This window comes from Sinohyriopsis cumingii, chromosome 15, assembly GCF_028554795.1.
Source record: "Sinohyriopsis cumingii isolate HCF-2022 chromosome 15, ASM2855479v2, whole genome shotgun sequence".
In the NCBI taxonomy this organism is placed as follows: domain Eukaryota; kingdom Metazoa; phylum Mollusca; class Bivalvia; order Unionida; family Unionidae; genus Sinohyriopsis; species Sinohyriopsis cumingii.
In genome coordinates, this window is record NC_142975.1 from 143,569,965 (window position 1) to 143,590,957 (window position 20,993).

The 20,993-nt window shown below is 40.4% G+C and overlaps 1 protein-coding gene across 5 annotated transcripts in view; it reads right to left on the reverse strand.

Annotated features, from left to right (window-relative positions):
* Window positions 1–20,993, reverse strand: part of LOC149782966 (uncharacterized) — a 101,044-nt gene that overhangs the window by 13,723 nt on the left and 66,328 nt on the right. Inside the window, exons 1-2 of one of the 5 annotated variants that reach the window (XR_016414483.1) lie at window positions 8,285–8,453; window positions 3,424–4,448 (exon numbers count right to left, since the gene is read on the reverse strand). The exons of 2 other annotated variants lie outside the window; for them this stretch is intronic. Coding sequence is in view for 2 of the 3 variants with exons in the window: in XM_089934523.1 (XP_089790649.1) it covers window positions 2,256–2,292 (37 nt within the window). In the remaining variant the exon portion in view is untranslated. Of the gene's footprint in view, window positions 1–2,255; window positions 2,403–3,423; window positions 4,449–8,284; window positions 8,454–20,993 lie in introns of those variants that run through there. 2 more of the 5 variants (XM_089934524.1, XM_089934523.1) reach the window with 2 other exon arrangements.

Below are 20,993 nucleotides of genomic sequence, written 5' to 3' on the forward strand. Positions count from 1 at the left end.
AAGTTAGAAAACGTACGTCCTATTGTAAGTTAAAATCTGTCATTAAAGACCACCTTTTGTCTCAGTTAAAGTATTCCACCCTCAACGATTTTCAGACTGATAACCGACTGCTTGATTTGTTATCCAAGTTCAAGTCTTTGACACATCTAGAACTAATCTTAGTTCTAATAATGTAAAACAATTTTTACACAAAACTAAAACGTCTAACAATTTTCATGTAACAAGAACAAAGAGAAAGATTAGTTTCATGTTTTAAAAAATTTTATCCTCAGTAAATAATAATAATAATAACAATAATAATAATAATATTATTATTATTATTATTATTATTATTATTATTATTTTTAAGCTCCTTTGTCATTTTGTAAATATATACTTGGTACATCTAAGTCTACTCCCAATACATTTGCATATAACGAATTAGGAAGAATTAGTACGCAGTGTGTAAGATATAAAAGTATTTTGAAATATTGGCTACGAATTCTAAAAATGCAGGAACACAGATATACTAAACAATGCTACACTTTACGGTTAACATGGGGGGGGATGCTGGGCTAACAATGTTAAAAAACTTCCATTTACATTTGGATTTGGCAATGCTTTGTATACTCTGGGCGTAAATAATGAAAATACATTTCTTAAATTATTCAGTCAGAGATGTGAAGATATTTTAAGGCAAACGTTGCAGGATGAGATTATGTCGATGGAAAGACTGCGTTTTTTTATAGGTCATTGGGAGTAGAATTCACTTGTCAAAGATACATAGAATTGTTGGGAGATAGCGATTTTTGTTAAATAATCACTATGCTTAGAGTTGGGAACTTGCCAATCAGAGGTAATTAGGGAAGATATGAAAGTATTTGCTATGAGACAAGAATGTGTCAAATTTGTAACCTTAACATCAAAAATAAATTCAAGTACTGCTTGTCCGCTATATGGAGAAATACGAAGAAAATAGTTACTCACCTTTGTATATAAAAATCCAACTTTACAGAAATTTAGATCTTTTTCTGCACAATGATACTAGTCAAATTCTGATGACTAATTCAGCAATATTTCCTATAAAAGCCTTAAAGATTAGAGAAACCGTTTTATCAATGACTCCTGCTACATAAGATTCTAGGGCAATATCCAAAGCTTGCTCCATGCAGATTCTAGGGTTCCCCTTAAATTTCTTTGTGTGATTACTGTGTAATATGTACTTGTATCGCATCCAATTCCAAAAATGCAATAATGATCACTTATATGTGTATCACCTCCAATAGACACGATGTTCTGTTCTTTCGCACTAAAACATCGTATTCTACCACATCATGTGTCGATATGTATCATGGGCCAGTAGCTTGTATTAAAAATAACCATTATTATTATTGTTATTATTATTATTAATAATAAAAAGTCCAGAAAGTATTAAAATGAGTGATAATTGAGCCTAAGTGTCTGCCCTCAGCCAATCCAGGGTGACTGCCAGAAGTATTGACTGTACGGACGGACAGACCAACAATAATGATACTTAGCTTAAAAGTGGTGGAACATGACATACAAACAAAACGACTTACCTCTCATAACCGACTTTTCAATGTGATGTCATTGACCGACCAATGCTTAAGAACTAAAGCGAGGCAAAGTTGAGTTGTGTTGGTTCATTATGAGGGAACTTACTAACATTACTCTGATGCATTTACTTCTAGTCTCCTAGCGACTATATCAACCAGCAATTAGCAGGTAAATCGATTTTTCCGTAAACGTTCAGTAACTGTGAGGACCGAGTTCAATTATTTAACTTGTTTCAAAACAAGAGAATGGATCATCCCAGATACTGAACCAATATTTAAATAAAATAGCATTTACGACCCCCAGAGTGCGAGTGAAAATCAATGAAAAGGTTAAGTCAAACTTATTCAAGAATACCAACAGCTAATTGTTGTAAAATTAATAATGTGATTTACATACATCCATCGTAGATACATATACTCATATGTACACATATCAAGCTACCTTATTTCCAAACTGAGAGAGAGAGAGAGAGAGAGAGAGAGAGAGAGAGAGAGATTGGTTTAACAATCCTAATATTGTTCGCAGAATCACGGTACATGTCTTTGGCACGCTGACTGAAGCAAACCACATCCCTGTAAATTTAAAACGTGTCTTCAATGTATCCCTAGTTAAAGCCTGGTACTCCCTTTTCACTCAACGGGTTGGTTGCCATCCTTTACATTGGTGACAGGACTGAATGTGTTGGATCACTAACTTACGCTTTACGTTATCTTCAAATAGCAAACACAGTACCATCGCACACCAATACGCATCGTTCTACACGTTTGATAGAGCCTGACAGCGTTGTAGCACGTGCTAACTACAATGATGACAGCTTTCTTTCACAGAAAAGTGTACAGTTTGCATGTTAGGTGTCATACTAACTTGCATGTAAATCTGACTCTTTAAAATTCAACAGGTGTATAGCTTAAATTGTACGGTACTTCCTCTTAGTTATCAGCACTCCCCTGGCAAGGTGGAACTTAATCAAGGTTTGACAGACAGCAAATAGAATTGTATTCACGTGGAATGCGGTCGCGCCCTGAATGTAACGAGGCAATCTAAACAGTTTACTTTGCAAATATATCGGAAACCATATCGATTGATATAAGGGATAAGATCAAGCCCATCGATGGTCACAAACCCGTCGCAATAAACTGTTCAGCACTCCAAACAACATCCAACACAACTTATTTAGTAAAACCGACTTCACAGCTTAATCCGACGTGTTGTTTCAAAAAATGTTGGCGGTGTACAATCTCAATTACAAACTTCTAACAGCATTACAGTAGTATGGGATATCCTTTTGTATAGAATTTTATTTCATTATTTAGAATTCGGTACAAACTGTTTGGCAACCATTTTACGGACTTGCTCAGCAGAAACTGGCAGTTATTTTACGGACTTGCTCAGTACAAATTGTTTGGCAATCATTTTAAAGACTTGCTCAGTACTAATTGTTTGACAATCACTTTACGGACTTGCTCAGTGCAGATTGTTTGGCAATCATTTGATGAGCTTGCCTTTACGATTGCCGTCTTTCATGTAAATGTTAACTAGACAAAAATCTGTTTAAAATCAGATCCCCATTGTCCTATGTGAAGCTCTGACAGCGACCGATTCGATGCCCTGTTCTGGTGATCTATGTTATTACCATAAATGCTAATTTTATCAGCCAGTGAGACGAAGTCTTATATCTTTGCATTTGGGAGACTGAACAGTATGGCTGAAGGACTCAGTACTAATTCAGTTCCCTTAGTAAACCTAGAAAACACCATGATATTAAGAACTCAATAACTTTCAATTTCTGAGTGCTCATGATCAAACCCATATGTATACATGCATCCACGACGAGTTTCTTTGCCGACAAAAATCAGATGAGCCGCGGCATTTTCTGGATCTACGCATGTTTGAAACATGTGTATTCAATTCGACACCAAAGAGTCAGGTGCTAATATCAAGAATGAGTGTTACAAACTCAAGTTTGTTAATGGACTGAAATTCCATCAATAATACAACATCTGAATTGTTTTCACTTACAACTAGGATAGGCTCTCAACAGATTGTTTTTACTTATATACTCTATTTTATCTCCATCCATTTCCAGACAGGTTTCCATTTTTCTATACCATTAGTACTGTTGGTCCTGAAGAGCATCAATGTATGCCGAACGATTCGATTTACTTTCAGATTTCTGAAAGACGCATTTCCATTGGATAATACAAAGGTCACCGAAACATCACCCTTAAGACGTCGTTGTCAGATCTTCACGTAGGATAGTGGAGATCTGGTTGTAATCACATTCACTAGACAACTGATTAAAAATAATACATGTATAAATGTCAAATTGTCATTGTACATAAATAATAGATGCACTAATCCAAATTTTTATATAAAACTATAAAATAAAATAAAAAGATATAATGTTCGAGGAATAACTGTATGTAATCCTAGTCCGATACATACGTAGTTTTCAAAATAATTAATACCAATAACACATACCTGATCTTCACAAGTGCTCGCATGTCTATATGATTAGGTTATTTTTATTCGTCGGAGTTAATAAAGGGACTTTTTTGCTTATATACTAATTGTTTTCATCACAGAAAAACCGTTTTGATTTGCGACATACATCTTGCTTCGTTTTCGTAACGGTGATTAAATAACATTTTAATGCTCAGAAGAAACACTATGTAAACGTTTTTTTATTTTTTATAACTGAGTCCAGGTATGCCTTGCTGTCTCCAAAACGTTTCTTCTCGGGTATTCTTCCCCTTCAGTTTTGAGAAGCCCGCCGTCGGTACATTTGATATATTTCAGTCTGAACACTACACTTGTTCCTCCTCGTCTTCGCAAGCCAAGGGCGAAATACTGCCAAGTCCTCTTATCCATGATTGGCTGCGTTCTTTTTCCTATTTCATGAATATGTATAAATTGTTAAGTGAGTCAATCAGACAATTGTCTTCCAAATACAGTCAGGCATCGATCGCCAAGAGGTTAATACCACTGATATTTAATAGTTTATTTCTTTAGCTCACAGATGACGTAATGTTGTTAATTACATATTCATGAGAAACAAGGGCATCTTATCCCAGGCAGCCATGAAGTGAGATTTCACTGTGACTTGCGACAATGGTTTCTGTTAGGCTTGGCCAATTTTATATTAAATTCAATATTTTATACTCATTATTCCCCATAATGATGATACGAAGTGTTTACCTTTGCGAATTACCTAATGTCTACACTTTATTTTATGCCATTTTCATGTCACTTTTCCCCATCTCTTTCTTATTTCTTTTTCTTCTAGGTTTTTTATATATAAAAACTTCTGTATTAATATATTGTTTAACAATTTATTCCATCTTCCAATGTCCGCGAACATTAAGGAAGGATCGATACATGAATTATTCTCCTCCAAATACATATTGATTTATTTATATCTTTTTTATTTGCTTCAGGAGTTCATCAATTAATAAAGTAACTATACTGGTTTTTCGCGAAGGATGATAGGTTTTAATTTCCGAACCGTCAAACAGAAATTCTATTGTTATCAAAGACCTTCCCGACGACCCATTTTACATATGCCGATATCAACACAAGTCCGCGGACATCAAAGGACAGTGCGGATATTTAAAAAAAAAGCCTTCGACATGCAAGCAAATCATATATTTTAGGTACACATGAGTTTGTATGCGGGAAACAAATTACAGTCATCATCTCTGATATGAGATATGTAGTGGAACGTTTACCGTTAATATCATATATATGCTTATGAGAGGGAGAAGAAATATGTCGACAATAATAGAATACTACTGAGCATCAAAACCATACATGCAGCGCATAGGTACAAATAAAACTTTTACTTAAAATTCTTCCTTGCTGCAGTGTTTGACATATGCTACGTGTTTAGGCTCTTACAAAAAGTAACAAGAAAATAGTGAAGACAACAAGCTTTGTAAAATTTAACAATTAATTTATTCCCACGAAAAACAAGGTAAAAAAGAGAAAAAGAACTTACGATTTTACGAATCAAATCCAAAAATTAATCCAAGAATTAAAAATAGAACTCCTTGTAAATAAAAAGTCCTAAATGAAACCGAGTTCGAATCCCGATGAAATCCAAAATGGAAGACGATGACAAATGTTGTAACCTGTAAAGTGCTGCAGTGTCAACAGTCTCTTGTTGAATCATATAAAATATTATTCCAGTTTTTTTAACTCTGTATAAATTTCGATAAATGTCCTTGTCCAAGAATTAATTTAGAGCACTAGTATTTCCATAGAAAAGAATCACTTTTCTTTACAGTAATTTGAAGAAAATAAAATAATTACCCCAAAACTGATCACAACATAAAACAGCTCGACTTCTCAAGTGTTATGACACAACTGACAATTCCTTGTCGCAACATTATAATAAGTCTAACTACAACGCAAAACAAATTCCCAAATGAAGGTCAAGAGTTCATCCTTCTGGGAAAACCAAAAGTTTGTAACAATAAGCACATGTTATTTGTAACATACTGACATTATGGCCTTGAATCCACTTTATGAATCTTACTCTGAGAAAGAATGTTTAAATATTTTTTTTAAAGTTGTTGCCTAAAACCCTTACTGGTTCTGAATCAAGGTCAGGAAATAGGTTTGCATTAGACACAAAGTTTATATTAGTTGTTTACTTTATAAAATAAAAACTTAACTCTATTCCAGTAAATAAAGTTACATTACAACAGCATGTAATGGAATAAGCAAAATTTAAAACTAACAAACAAACAAAATTGAATTAAATCAAGTATAAATTAAATCAAATATACATAACACATACTATACAACACCCCGTCCACGCACAAAATTAGATTATATATATATATATATATATATATATATATATATATATATATATATATATATACACACACATACATACATACGTATCTTCATGGGGCCCCGAGTGGCCGAGTGGTCTAAAGCGCTCTCCGTTACGGATCACTGCCATCTCACCTCTGTCTGCGTGGGTTCGAGTCTAGGATTTGGGTATGCGAGAAAGCTTGCCAGTAACTTCTCGTGGGTCGGTGGTTCTTCTCGGGTTTTCCCGGGTTCTTCCTCCACCATTAATACTGGCCGCCATGCATAGCCTATCGTATGCTGAAAAATGGCGACTATGCCTCCAGCCGATTGCCAAAAGGATAAGCACATGAGTGATTCAAGATGTACACAACCACACACACTTTAAAGTAAAACAAACACAAGAAATACATGCAGGCGTAGGAGCTGGGTATCCAACTTCGGTGTGTCAACTTGCTTGAGCTGCAGCATTATCAGAAAGAAGAAATGAGTGAAATGCGTTCGTAAAAAAGAACGTTGGTTTTTCGTTTAAAATTATGGGAATGATATTCTATAACACTGCTGCGGAACACGTCAAATATGTTTTGCAGAGATTCGTGTTGAATTTAGGCAAATGAAGATTCGAGATCGAAATAAGTCGTAGACTGTGAATGAATATTGAAAGTCGGAATTAGGTTATGAATGAGATATCGTGCTGCATGCAGCCATGTAATCAAAAGATAAATGTATGTTGTGCTTACGCCCTCAACCTCCCATGCACGCATACACAAGAAGATAAGAATCGAACATACATCATAAACATTAAATGGTTAACGAATTGTTCTGGAAGTTATTCTCTCTTTTGTCTCAACGACAACACCCACACACACACGCACACACACACACACACACACACACACACACACACAGATCTGAAACGCAGGCAAAGGTATGCAAAGACGACCAACGAATTCACAATAACCTGAAACATGTTTTAATTTTTCATCCATCTGAATACAGAGTGGTTATTTAAGGCTTTTCTCATCTTATATGCCCCGTGATGCTGTACTACACCCAACTCTACCACTATCCCACAACCTTGTTTGTTGGGAAATCATTTAAATGTGACATATCCGTTCCTACGTCCCGTACCCTCTATAGCGTTGAAAGGATTTCACAGACTTGAACCGTATTTTTATCTTCATATCATGAAGAATGCTAGGTCAGACAAGGTTTTACCTCTATTCTACTTTAAAATAGATTGATGAATCACAAATTTGGTTTCTTTCAATAAATTCAGAAGTACATGTACTTCACAGGTCCAACTCATACTAAGTAAAAAAATACCTAAAGTGTAATATTTGTGACTGAATACTGCACTTGTTTGCTTTAGGAAAAATGTAGTGTACGTGACAGAATACACACGTGTTTATATTTAGCCATCCGCTGACATTCTGCTTCTGAAATCTGTATACTTGATACATTTTTAGACATGTACAATTTTGGTTTTGCACCACCATCCAAGTTAGTCTAAATTTACACACCATGCAAATTTTCATACGTGTGCAAATCCACAAACAAGATGAAATTTACATACGTGTTTAAAGCTGTACACGCATGAAAATCGGTGTATATGAATGTCGAATAGTTGTGACGACATGGAACTGGTATAACAAATATATATATATATATATATATATATATATATATATATATATATATATATATATATATATATATATATATATATATATATATATATTCATTATCCCAAATCAAAATACAATCTACATATATAACATTTTCAATTCTCAGGCTAAAATTACGTTTTTTGTTACTTTTTAATAAGCTAAATGGGATATTAAAAAATACACATTTTACAAGCATCAGGACTGTAATAAATGGACGAGTAAAAGATAGGACTTACTCGAAAGTGGCTCAGAGGTTAGCATGCCACACTCTCTACCGAAAATGTGTAAATTTCCATCGGACCATCATGGGTCAGTTACCGTGATATATCCTTGGGCACTTCACTTTACTCCACTTGCCTCGACACTAAAAAGCCTACTTGTTTTGTTGTGCCGTAAAACACCAAATCAAACCTATCCACAATCACTCAGCAGGTTGGGGCGATTTTGAGAACAAGTCTGCGATAAATGTGTTTGAATAAACTTTGTCCCGCGTTGCTGTCATAGATCATTACACAAGTGCTTATGAGTACAATCTTCGGGACCTCAGGCCAGAAAGTAAGGGCCACTTGTCTATTGTAAATAAACTCATGTTCTTCGGGCCATGAGTGCGTTATACTTGTACAAACAGGGTTAAAATGTGATATTTCCCATTCACGATGCACCTTACTTCAGGTTTCGGTCCGATTTATCTATGATTAGCGGTGGGGAAAAGGGCAAAGCTTTAACTTTGGCCCAGAATAAGTATATCTTAAGACAAATCAGTGAAGTTGTGACAAACAACACAGGTTACAAGCAGGCATCTACGTGTCTTAAAATATGTAGTTCTGATATATTTGATTTTCACGGACACCGCCCATAACGTTCCCAGTCTGACAGCATTGTTTATGAGTAAATTATATGATAGCATTTGAACCATTAACATAATTTTGTTAGCTCAGTTTAGAATATAAATTTATCAACATATGTATACTACAGTGAAACAGAAATTTCCACCTCAATTACATAGACTGGCATAAATATGCCATGCACGTGCAATCCGTACACTTGTAAATAAGTCTTTCTCTAGTTGTCGTGGGAACAGTGTCTAGCCAATCAATATTATAATAAACTTGCGCTATTTGTATTTACGTCTCAGTTTACAACTTTGTTAGATACTTTGTGATTATTAGTAGTGAAAGGGGTCACCCTACGTACAATGGGAATTAGCATTACAGGGACCCCTGGGTCACTCTACGTACAATGGAAATTTAACATGGCGAAAAATCGTGGGTCACTCTACGTACAAGGGGAATTTAACATGGCAATAAATCGTGGGTCACTCTACGTACAAGGGGAATTTAACATGGGATTTTTTTTTAAATTTAAAAAAAAAATTTTTTAAAAAAGGGGTAGGCAATGGAAAGGCTATCTCTTTTCGAGATATATGGCTGGCCCTGAAAAGGGCCTTTGGTTTATGTTAATATGCCCATAACATAAAGGGCATTTGCGACATCTTCTTTTCCTCAAACTTCGTCTTACAGCAGGGCCATACATCAGAGTCCTCTTGAGGCAACCTTGTCTCTCTATATAGACTCTTCTTATCCACAGGCTGCTGTTGGTCCTGTGGACAATGGTCCACTTGGATCGGACATACATGAGCATGTCCGTCCTGAACATCATTGTTGACACAAGGGTTGAAGATTCAACGTCGGTCCACATGTTGAGGCTCCGAGAATAGGTGAATCAATGCAGTGAACTGCGCTTATTTATAGGGACAGAAAGGATTGAAACGGATTGAGTTCATCACCAATCCGAACACGCGTTACAGAATTCAGTCAGCCCGCATCCAATCCGAAGAGAGCAGTCTGTGACGTCACGTAGTCAATATAGATTCGCTAGCGCTTGTGTGCAGTCAATCTATGCGATAGTGATTCAACATGACGGAAACTCAGAAAATGATCCAGTGGGGTGCACCAGCAGGGGAGACCGCCCAAGGGAACCCGGACTTACTTTCAGAAGAGGTGAATTGGGATTTTGTGGATTTTCTCTCCTCGCAAGAATTTGTTCCGGAACCTTCGTTACCTTCTTCATTACCGCAAGTGGAGAATTTTAGACAGAGACAGAAAGAAGAATTGGAGAAATTTATACAACGACAAAAGGAAGCGGAACAGGCTTTTCCCCTACAGCAACAGCAACAAGAAGAAGAGGTAAGAAAAAAACAACAGCAAGAAGAAGTAGCAGCAAAGAAACAAGAGGGTGAAAATCAAACGGTCACGGTACTGTTGGACATTTTAGCGGAGTTAAGAAGTCTGAAACAAATGTATCAGACTTCTTTATCACGACCGAAGAGAATACGACCTTCCCGAGCCAAACATGTCAACCCTGTGACTAAGCCTACCGTACCACCCTTAGTGATTTCAACCCAATCATCATCAACATTACGCAGTCCAGAAGTAGGCCTTGGCCGTGGCAAAGGCTTAAGGCAGTTAAAATTGATTGCTTAAACTCACCCCCTACACCATGAAGAAAAAAGGCCCTTTTCAGGGCCACCCACATTTCTCGAAAAGAAATACAATTTCAATTTGCCAATAACTCAAAAAAAAAAACTCACCCATTTTACCCTTATAGTACGTGTCTGTGTATGAGTGCGTGAGTGTAGCTTCTTATTTTAAAATCAAAACTCAAAGACTCTTACCTTATATCATTCATTTATTCTTTTCTCCATTTTTTACAATCCAATTCACAATTCACAACGCAACACTTTAATAAAAAGTTCATTGATTTCTTCTTTTCTCCTTGTTTAGTCTCTCTGTTTTTTGAATTTCTTCACCGTCACACTCTTTTCCTCTTCTTCTTCCTCCTCGCTTTCTTCCCTTCTTCTTTTTTTCTCCTGTTTCTTTTTCTTCACCTGTCTTCTTTCTTCCTCAGAAGAATCCCTCTCTTCCTCTGAAGAATCCCTCTCTTCTTCTGAAGAATTCCTCTTTTCTTCTGACTCCTCTTGTTTCTTTTTTGGGCAATCTGGAGACCAATGTCCTTTTTCTTTACAATAATAACAGGTATCTTGACTTTTGTCTTTTTTATCCCCTGTTTTTTTTTCTTTTTTGACGGTCTGGACACTCTGAAGACCAATGCCCTTTCTTCTGACAGATATAGCAAGTATCTTGACTTTTATCTCTAAAGGAAGGAGAGTAGTCCGTCGGCTGGTCTGAAGAGAATTTTCTAATGACCCCTCGCAAAGCTCTGACGAAACGTTCCATCTGGTTAGTCTCTTCCATCGTTGTGCTCGGCTTGAGAGTGAAATGAATAGTGAAAGGACAAGACACACACCCTTTTATATACGCTGGTCTGCTATGACTATAAAGTAGTTTATGGTGTTTGAACTTGAGTCATTTGACTTTTTGCTTTCAAGATGAAACGATCCCATTCATTCGAGAAGAAAGAAGAAGAAAGTAAGAGGCAGAAACGTGATCTATCGCCTCGTACCAGGGCTGAAATCTTGGCACAAATTCATGCCAGTGATTTTGAAGAGGACATGAGTGAACCAGAATCCGAACCCTCTAAACCAAGTTCACCACCCTTTGTCAACCCTGAAAAGTACTATTCCATTCGAGAGACGGAAAAGCGCTCCTCTAGAAAATTTAGAACCACGGCTTACAAATACACGGTGAAGTTTAAAGATTTCAAGGCTGAAGTGCCGTTAGAGAAAGCAGAAGTGTTCATCACTGAGGTGTGGGATTCTTTGCTCACTGCACTCAAGCGACAATGTCAACCCAAAGAAGACGATCGCTTGAGACTTTCCATACAACACGACGGTTTGAAATCCCCTGTTTGGATCGAGTTTAGCACCCCTGTATACAGATTTCAGAATTGACTGCTTCCAAAGTCATGGACAAGATTCAACACGTACAACAATCTAATGATCAGTTTGACATCACCGATGGTAAAGCCACACTGGACATGACCCACGTCTCTCCTCCTCAAGGGACAGGACGCAAAAAGATGTTATTGGTGGACGACCTTCGCAACACCAAAACGAGTCTCGTCCGAATTAACAACCCTCATGACCAGATGTGTTTAGCCCGTGCCATCGTGGTGGGACGAACCTATGCCAACAAGAACGACACGGTAGAATGGAAAAGAACCTGGAACACTATTCAACGTTCCGACCGAGCCAAACAACGAAACGAAGCAGAACTCCTGTTACAACAAGCCGGACTGCCCAAAGACACACCCTGTGGCATTCCCGAGATGCAAAAATTGCAAGATGTCCTAGCTCCACGATACACCTTGAAAGTGCACCCTCAAGAAATGCGCGGGCCTCTATTGTTTCGAGGCCAAGATTTTAAGGACGGAAAATACATTCACCTTTATCATCACGATGACCATTTCGATACCATTACCAGTATCACTGGATTCCTGGGATATGTTTATTATTGTGAGAAATGTGACTATGGTTATAATAATCGAGAGCAACACAAACATTGTGGATGGAAATGCTCAGGATGTTTGGCCTCTCCACCCTGTCTGAGCGAAGAACCAGTGCCTTGTTCAACTTGTCTGCGCACGTTTGTCAGCCCTACCTGTTACCAACAACATTTGAAGACGCAAGGTTCACAGAAGAAATGCGCTTGTCAACTGCTGAGATTGTGCCCCGCGTGTGGACAAGTCATACGTACCAATAATACCAAGGCACACGTATGTTCAGGAAAAAAAAATGTCACATTTGTCACCACATCGTGGACTTGGAACACGAATGTTACGTGCAAAAATACCAACCCCCACCAGAGAAAGAGGACGGTCACAAGAAGAAAGGCAATTTCATCTTTTTCGATTTCGAATGCATGCAAGAGACTGGCATTCACATTCCTAATTTCTGCGTGGCTCATCAAGCGTGCGAAAAGTGCATTCAAGAACCTATCTTCAGTCATTGCCCTCACTGCAGCAAGATTCCCGGAGGGCGTGAAAAAATCTTTCGGGGACCAAACACGTTAGCCGATTTTGCCCAATGGGTCTTAGACCCCGTCGACAAGACGTGGAGCCAAGAGGACATCGAACGTTACGGAGATTGTCATCGTCATGCCACGGTGATGGCTCACAATTTCTCCGGATACGATAGACAGTTTCTTCTCAGATACTATACGGAACAAGGCACCGAACGTCCTAAAGTGACTTTGAACGGAGCCAAAATCATTTTCATGCAAGTGGGACAAGTACAGTTTAAAGATTCGATGAGCTATTTGGCCATGCCTTTGAGTCGAATGCCTAAAACGTTTGGAATGACAGAAATGGCTAAAGGGTACTTTCCACACTTTTTCAATACGGAAGCCAATCAACATGCCGTTCTACCCCATTTGCCCGAGGCTCACTATTACGACCCCGACAACATGCGTACCGAACAACGAGAAACTTTCTACGCTTGGTACCAGATTCACGCCTCGGACCCTTTCGACTTTCAGGAAGAAATGCTAAAGTATTGTCGTTCCGACGTGGACATTTTACGGCGTTGCTGTGGAAAATTTCGAGAACTGTTCATGGAACACGGAGGGGTCGATCCTTTGAAAAAAGCTTGCACCATTGCCAAAGCGTGTTCCTTAGTGTATCGACAACGATTCATGCCTGAAAAGACCGTGGCTGTCATCAGTCCTCAAACGACCCACTTTGTTAAACGTCAATACTCGGTCAAAGCCCTACGTTGGTTACATTACTTGTGCGACAAGGAAGACAAGTGGATTCAACATGCCCGCAACGGAGGGGGCGAAAAGACCATCGGAACGTATTCGGTCGATGGCTGGGACTTAGAAAACCCCAAGATCGTGTACGAGTTTAACGGTTGCTTATTTCACGGATGTCCCGTCTGTTACCCTGACCGTGGCACTAAAAATCAGTTTTTGCAACGAACCATGGAAGACTTGTACCAGGACACTTGTCAGCGACGCCTAAAGTTAGAACAGCAAGGATACCAAGTGGTGGAAATGTGGGAACACGAGTACGATCACCGTATGAGAACCGATCCCGAGTTTAAACGCCTCGTGGAAAGTTACCAGTTCATGGACCCGCTGAACCCGAGGGATAGTTTGTACGGAGGAAGGACCAATGCCACCTGTTTGCTGTACCAAGCCGACGAAGAGAAAGGAGAAGAAATCAAATACTTGGACGTGTGTTCGCTGTATCCCTACGTGTGCAAATTTTGTCACTTTCCTGTAGGGCACCCGCAATTGCTGACGGAACACATCGACCTGGTCAACATTCGACAACACGAAGGCTTGATCAAGTGCAAAGTTTTGCCTCCCACGAACCTATACCATCCCGTCTTACCTCACCATTGTCAAGGCAAACCGATGTTTCCCTTGTGCCGTACTTGTGCCGAAACGTGCAACCAAGACCAGCCTTGTCAGCACAGCCAGGAAGAACGGGCCTTGACGGGAACCTGGGTCAGCGTAGAATTGTTCAAAGCTCTGGACATGGGATACCAACTGTTAGAAGTGTACGAAATTTGCCACTTTCCCAAGACACAACAGTACCGCAAGGGTGACCCTACTCAGAAAGGCATTTTCGCAGACTACGTGGATGCCTTTTTGAAACTGAAGCAAGAAGCCGGTGGCTATCCTTCCTGGTGTCACACTCCCGAAGACCAAATAAAATTCAAAGAGAAATACCGGGAACAAGAAGGCATCACTTTAGACCACATAGAGAAAAACGAAGGCAGGCGATCGTTTGCCAAAGTGATGTTAAATTGCTTGTGGGGTAAAATGGCACAACGACCGTGTTTACCCAAGACGGAATATTTGACAGAACCTTCCCGCTACTTCCAGATGATTCACGACAAAACCAAATACATGAAACACGTGGACGTCGTTCGAGAGAATTTGATCTTGGTCAATTACGAAGAAGATCTGGACTTTGTACAAGACGACCCTTTTGGAAATGTCATCATTGCGGCTTACGTGACAGCCCATGCTCGCTTAAAATTGTACGAAGCTTTAGAACTGTTAGAAGAACGCGTCCTGTACTTTGACACGGACAGTTGCATTTACATCCATCACCCGATTCAACATCACCCTAACATCGAAGGAGACCGTTTAGGAGCCTGGACAGACGAGCATCCCGACGACAAGATTCTAAGTTTTGTCAGTGGTGGTCCCAAAAATTACGGCTACGAATACCGTGACAAACAAGGAGAAGTGCACACGACGTGCAAAGTGAAAGGACTGACTCTGAATTATCGTACCAGTCGAGTGGTCAACTTTGGGGTATTGAAAGAAGCCTTGCAATCGGGAGAGGATGGAAACTTTAAAGTGACCACCTATCAACCGAACAAGATTGTACGTTTACCCACTCACCACATCGTCAGTCGACCCTTGGAAAAAGTCTATCAAATCGTGTACCAGAAGCGAGTTCGACTTCCCAATCATTTCACCTTACCGTATGGACACGTTGGTATAAAACATTGGTTGTAAGAGGATAGTTACCCCACCAGAAAGATGACTTCGCCACAGCAAGAATCGAGTGAGAAACCCGATGAGAACTCCAAGTTCAAACCCTACCATTTTCCAGTCTTCTTACCCGACTATTGTGATTGTGCCCGTCGATTGGACACGTTTCAGAAATGGCCTACGGATAGGGAAGGATTACCTTCTTCGCATGTTTTAGCTAGAACAGGATTTGTCTACTTGGGACCTGAGTCAGGATTGGGATACGAGGTACAGTGTTTTGCTTGCGGACTGAAGTTACGAATGGATCTATGTATCTATAAAGATTCAGCTATTCTGGAACATACTCGATGGTCTCCGCACTGCCCTTACCTTTCTATGGCCTTTCCACCCATCACACTACGGTACAATGTTGACGGTACCTTAGAGACGGTACCTTCCGAAACAAGACATAAAAAACGTAAAAAAGGAAAGATGTACAAGCTGGAGACTGCATTGCGACTAGTATAAAAAGGGGGCTATGGTCAAGATCGATAGTTCATTGTGACTACCAAGACCGAGCGAACAAGATGAATACTTTGAAAAAGACATCGTTTCAGTTTGGGGATTGTAAAAAAGTTGTATCTTCCTCTAGTGTGACTAATATTGGATGGATAAGACCCAGGCATTGCGACGGAAAATGTCCGGAAGGAAACTGCGATTGTCCATGTGGTTACCATTGTAATTGCGTAACGGAGTTTGCAGACGAGTGCGATTGTGAGCCTTGCGATGGGACCGATGCTGTACGTTGTGACCTGAGCGATGCCGTAAAGCATCATGGGAACTTTGTTCTCACTGCCCCTGTCATGGAAAGTGATGCTGTGCGTGTCAAACCTGAGGGATGCGAAAGCGATGCCGCTCGTCCTCTTAGACATTTTACCGGGTTTAAAGGGGAATGTCAACCTTCACGTTTACCTCCCTACGGATGTCATCCAGCCCTGAGCAAACTCCTGTTCCTGTCACCCAACCCTCATCGAAACGAACCTGTGAAAGACGAATATTCGTTCCCTGTGCGTTTGTCGGAATACTGCGACTTTGAAAATCGTCTTCAATCGTTCAAAGGAAAATGGCCAAAGTATCTGGGAGGACCGACCCCCGAAGAATTAGCCAGAGCCGGATTTTTCTACTTGGGCGAAGGAGATAAAGTCAAGTGCTTCAGTTGCGGTGTGTCACTTCACCACTGGGAACCGCAAGATTCGGCCTACGTTGAACATGCTCGATGGTCACCGAATTGTCATTACTTACCCTTAGTGGGACCGAGACATTGAAGTAACTTCTTACCATAATAATCTGTTCATGGATACTTTACAAGAGAACATTCGTGCTTTGCCTGTGGAGTTGAGAGAACGCATTTACCGAGAGCTGGTCAAAATACAAGTGAAACGTAAAGAACAATTGCATCCGTTACGTCACCGGTGTTTGAACCACTGGTACCTGAAGGCTATACAAGGATTGATTCAATTGAAAGTGTTCCATCGGACAGACATTGATCAACGATCCTCTAGTTTTAAAAAGGATTGGTTTGGTATGGACGATTGTAGTTACATCATTGTAAACGTACTGCATCGAATTCCAGAGGAAGAGTTAACGAATTACCAACATCTTGAACACAATGTCAACTTAGTGAAAGAGGAAACTTCTGAACGAATTGTAATGTGTAGATTAGTGACTCAACGATTTAAATTCGACACTGAAGTGAAACCATGTTTGTGCAAAGAGTACATTTCTTGTGTCAGACCAAAGAGGATTTAGTATGACCTATTCATGGATACTTTGCTAGAGAACATTCGTGCTTTGCCTGTGGAGTTGAGAGAACGCATTTACCGAGAGCTGGTGAAAATACAAGTGAAACGTAAAGAACAACTGCATCCGTTACGTCACCAGATCTTTAACCACTGGTACCTGAATGGTATAAGAGAACTGATTCGTCAGAAATTGTTTCAGTGGTCAGACCTTGTTCAATACTTCCAGGCCCCCGATGATTCACGTGTTGATCATTTTGGTTACTTCGAGATTCACCTAGAGCAACCCATTGAGGAAGACAAGGTAAAGGATTACCAACATTTGTTACGTGGAATCTACTTAGCGGAAGAGGAAACTTCTAATCGAACTCTGACGTTTCGGTTACAGTATGCAAGATTTACATTCCCAACTGGAGAACGAAGATCACTGGCTAGAAAGTACGTGTATTCTTTTCGAAACAAAGAGACTATAAAAACAGGCTGCTATGCCACGACTTATGTCGTATGTAATCCAACAGATTCCGTGGAAGGAACTCAATGACCATATTCAAACTGTGGATCATTACCATCGATTATTACAAGAATTGTATCCATTCAATTTGGGACGACAAGTGGTGTGTGTCTTAGTGACTTGTTTTCTGGGATTTCGTTTACCAGCCGATTCTTTGTGGACTCTTTACGATCAGTACTTACCACCTCCATGGCCTTAAATGGTCACGAAAAACTCCTTTTGCTCAAAGCCTTGCGTTTTCATCTGGATACTTCTCGACCTCAACAGGAAAAAAAGATTCGTCAACTTTTAGCTACCCAAGACGTGTATGACGATGTGTGTGTAGCCTGTGACTTACATCCCCATTGGACAGATGTCCGTGCCTGGAAAGAATGGGATTTTGAGGCTTGGACCCAAGAAGTGGCCCAGTATGCACGAGAGTTGTTCAAGGAAAAAAGTTACTTTTCAACCCGTGTTAGTGACGGTGCCAGAAGAACCCGTCACCCAAGACAGGACTGTCGTGGACAGACCTGAAAGACCCTTTCGGGAGGACACTTGTGTGACCTTACCCCCTGTTGAACTGGTTAGAACATTACCCAAAACATGTGGTTGTTGTACAGACACTTGTGTTTATTCCACGTTCATCGTTATCATGTGCCTTTTATCCTTGTACTTAAGCCTTTGGCTTTTATGTATTTTTGTCTTTCGTATTCATGTTTGAAAAAAAAACATTCAATAAACGTGTTCTGAAAAAGTATATAAACTCTTGTCTTGTTTGTTTTTCGTGTCACAAGTGACATTTCTCACACCATGGCTACCTCTGCTGTCTCTGCTCCCTCTTCCTCTACTCTCAAAGTCATCGACGAACACTTAGATCGTGCCAGTTGGGAGGCTTTGTATCTTCGCCATCCCTTTAACATGCTCATTGCTGGACCTAGCGGTTCAGGCAAAACCGAATTCGTCAAACGTTTGATCGAACATAAACATCATTTGATCGATCGACCCCCTCAACGGATCGTGTGGTGTTACAAAGAGTGGCAATCGGCGTACAGCCTCTTGCGAGAAAGTCAAGGCGATTCCATCGTGTTTGTGGAAGGCATTCCTAAAGAAGACGACGGCATCGTCTCTGACTCCCGTCTAACCCATTTGGTCATTTTCGACGACATGTTAGGAGAAGACGAAGAAGAAATTAAATTGTGGTTCACGCGCAAAGGGCATCACCGTAATGCCAGTGTCGTTTACATCACCCAAAATTTGTTTCAACAAAGTAAAGCCCATCGCACCATCAGTCTCAATGCGCATTACGTGGTCTTGTTTAAAAGCCCTCGAGATAAATCGCAAGTGCAAGTCTTAGCCAAACAGTTAGGAACGCCTTGGCTGACTCAGGCGTACGACGATGCCACTCAAACGCCACACGCCTATTTACTCGTCGATTTGAAACCTACGACTCCCGAGGATTTGCGATTTCGTACCCACTTGTTTCACCACTGGTGCCAAGACGGAGGGCCTGTCCTGTACACGTCTCCGTCCTCGACTTCATTTCACTCCCCATGAAAAAATCTATAAAAACCTCAGACCCTTTTTCGTCTGTCTCACACAGTGTGAACATGACGTCCCTTCAGTCGCATCTTCCCGTCAAATTGATTCGTGCCTTGTATGGCATCAGTCGAGAAAAAGATCCACAAACACGAGCTAGTGTCTTAGAAGCTAGTCTCAAAGAAGTCTTACGATGGTTCACGGTGACGGCACGTCAATTACTCCAAGGAATCATTCAGATTCCTCATCAAACCCAACGCTTTTTCGATCGAAACAAAGTTGCTTTGGTCCAACTGGCCGATCCCCGCATCGACACTCAAACCAAAAAACAAATCATTTTGAAACCTGGAGGAAGCGGTACTCTAGGAGGGGTCATCATTCGCTCACTCTTAAGATGGGATCCTAATGCCCCCAAAGTTATCCCCAAGACAAAAGTTCAACGAAGCCCCAAGAAGAAAAAGAAAAAGACCAAGTCCCCAAGAAGAATAACTTCTCCAGTGGCAGGACCCTCCTCTTACCAGACACCACCACCCCGGAAAAAGAAAAGAAGCCCCCAGAAAAAGAAACAGAGAAAAAGTCCTCAGAAAAAGAAAAGTCCACAGAAGAAAACTAGTCGCAAGAGAGGCACTTCGGCCAGGACGCAACCTTACACTCGCAAACCACGACCTGCCACGGCAGTGACTGCGTCTCCGGCAGCCTCACGTTTGTCCACTTCTCCGTTGATGTCACCAGGAACTGAAGAGTACTTGGAGACGTTGATCACACCAAGAACATCTCCGTTGATGACCCCCAAAAGAACTTCCCCAGTGGCAGGACCTTCCAATTTAGCGGCAGTGGCTGCTGCTCACAAAGTACCTTCTCCCAAAATTAAAGTCCATGAAAGATCGGGCATGTTACAAAGTTTACTGGATTTGTCCAAGCAAGAACTGGCTCGATTTAGTCCGTTACGTACCCCTGCACGACGTGTCATGCCTGTCCTCAAACTGATAAAACGTAAAGACAATCAGTGGTGACGCGTTCCAGTATAAAAAGACCTGTGACCAAGTCGGGGGTATCAGTGAACTTGTAAAAGATGTCACCTCCAAGAAGCCACAAAAGAAAGAGACAAAGGCAGACGCGTCATCCGACAAAGCGCTTAGCCAAGCATCGACGTTACCCTAAGAAAAGACACAGTCGTTCCAAGAAAAAGAGGCGTCAACAAAGGGGAGGATTCCTTGGCGATTTTGGGAAAAACATTGTCACCTTTATGACAAAGCGATAGTCCCAGAAAAAAAGATAAAAGGGTGTGTGTTAAGTCATCGACGTTAGTGTCTGTTTGGTGAATGTCCCGGAACCCACAAGCAAAAATGTCACCCTCCAGAAAACCCCAAGGAAAGAAAAGAAAAGGACTACCACCACGTTTAGCCAAACATGGGGACATGTTATCTGTCCTGTCCAAAGCTTCTCCACCCCTACGAAAAAAACTCATTCAAACGGCCTCCAAAGAGGTCATCGATACCGTGTGCGAATGTTGTTTGAACGTTTTGAAAGGCACGATCCCTTTGTCCAAACACCAGAAACAATGCTTAGGCAAACATCGTCACGTTCTTCGGAAAATGGTTCAAAAGAAAGTTCCCATTCGTCAGAAAAAGAAGATGTTGGTCCAACGTGGAGGCATTTTACCTCTCTTGTTAGGCCCCATACTGAAAGGAGTCTTGGGAACCATGTCGGGAGGACTGGTGGGAGCAAG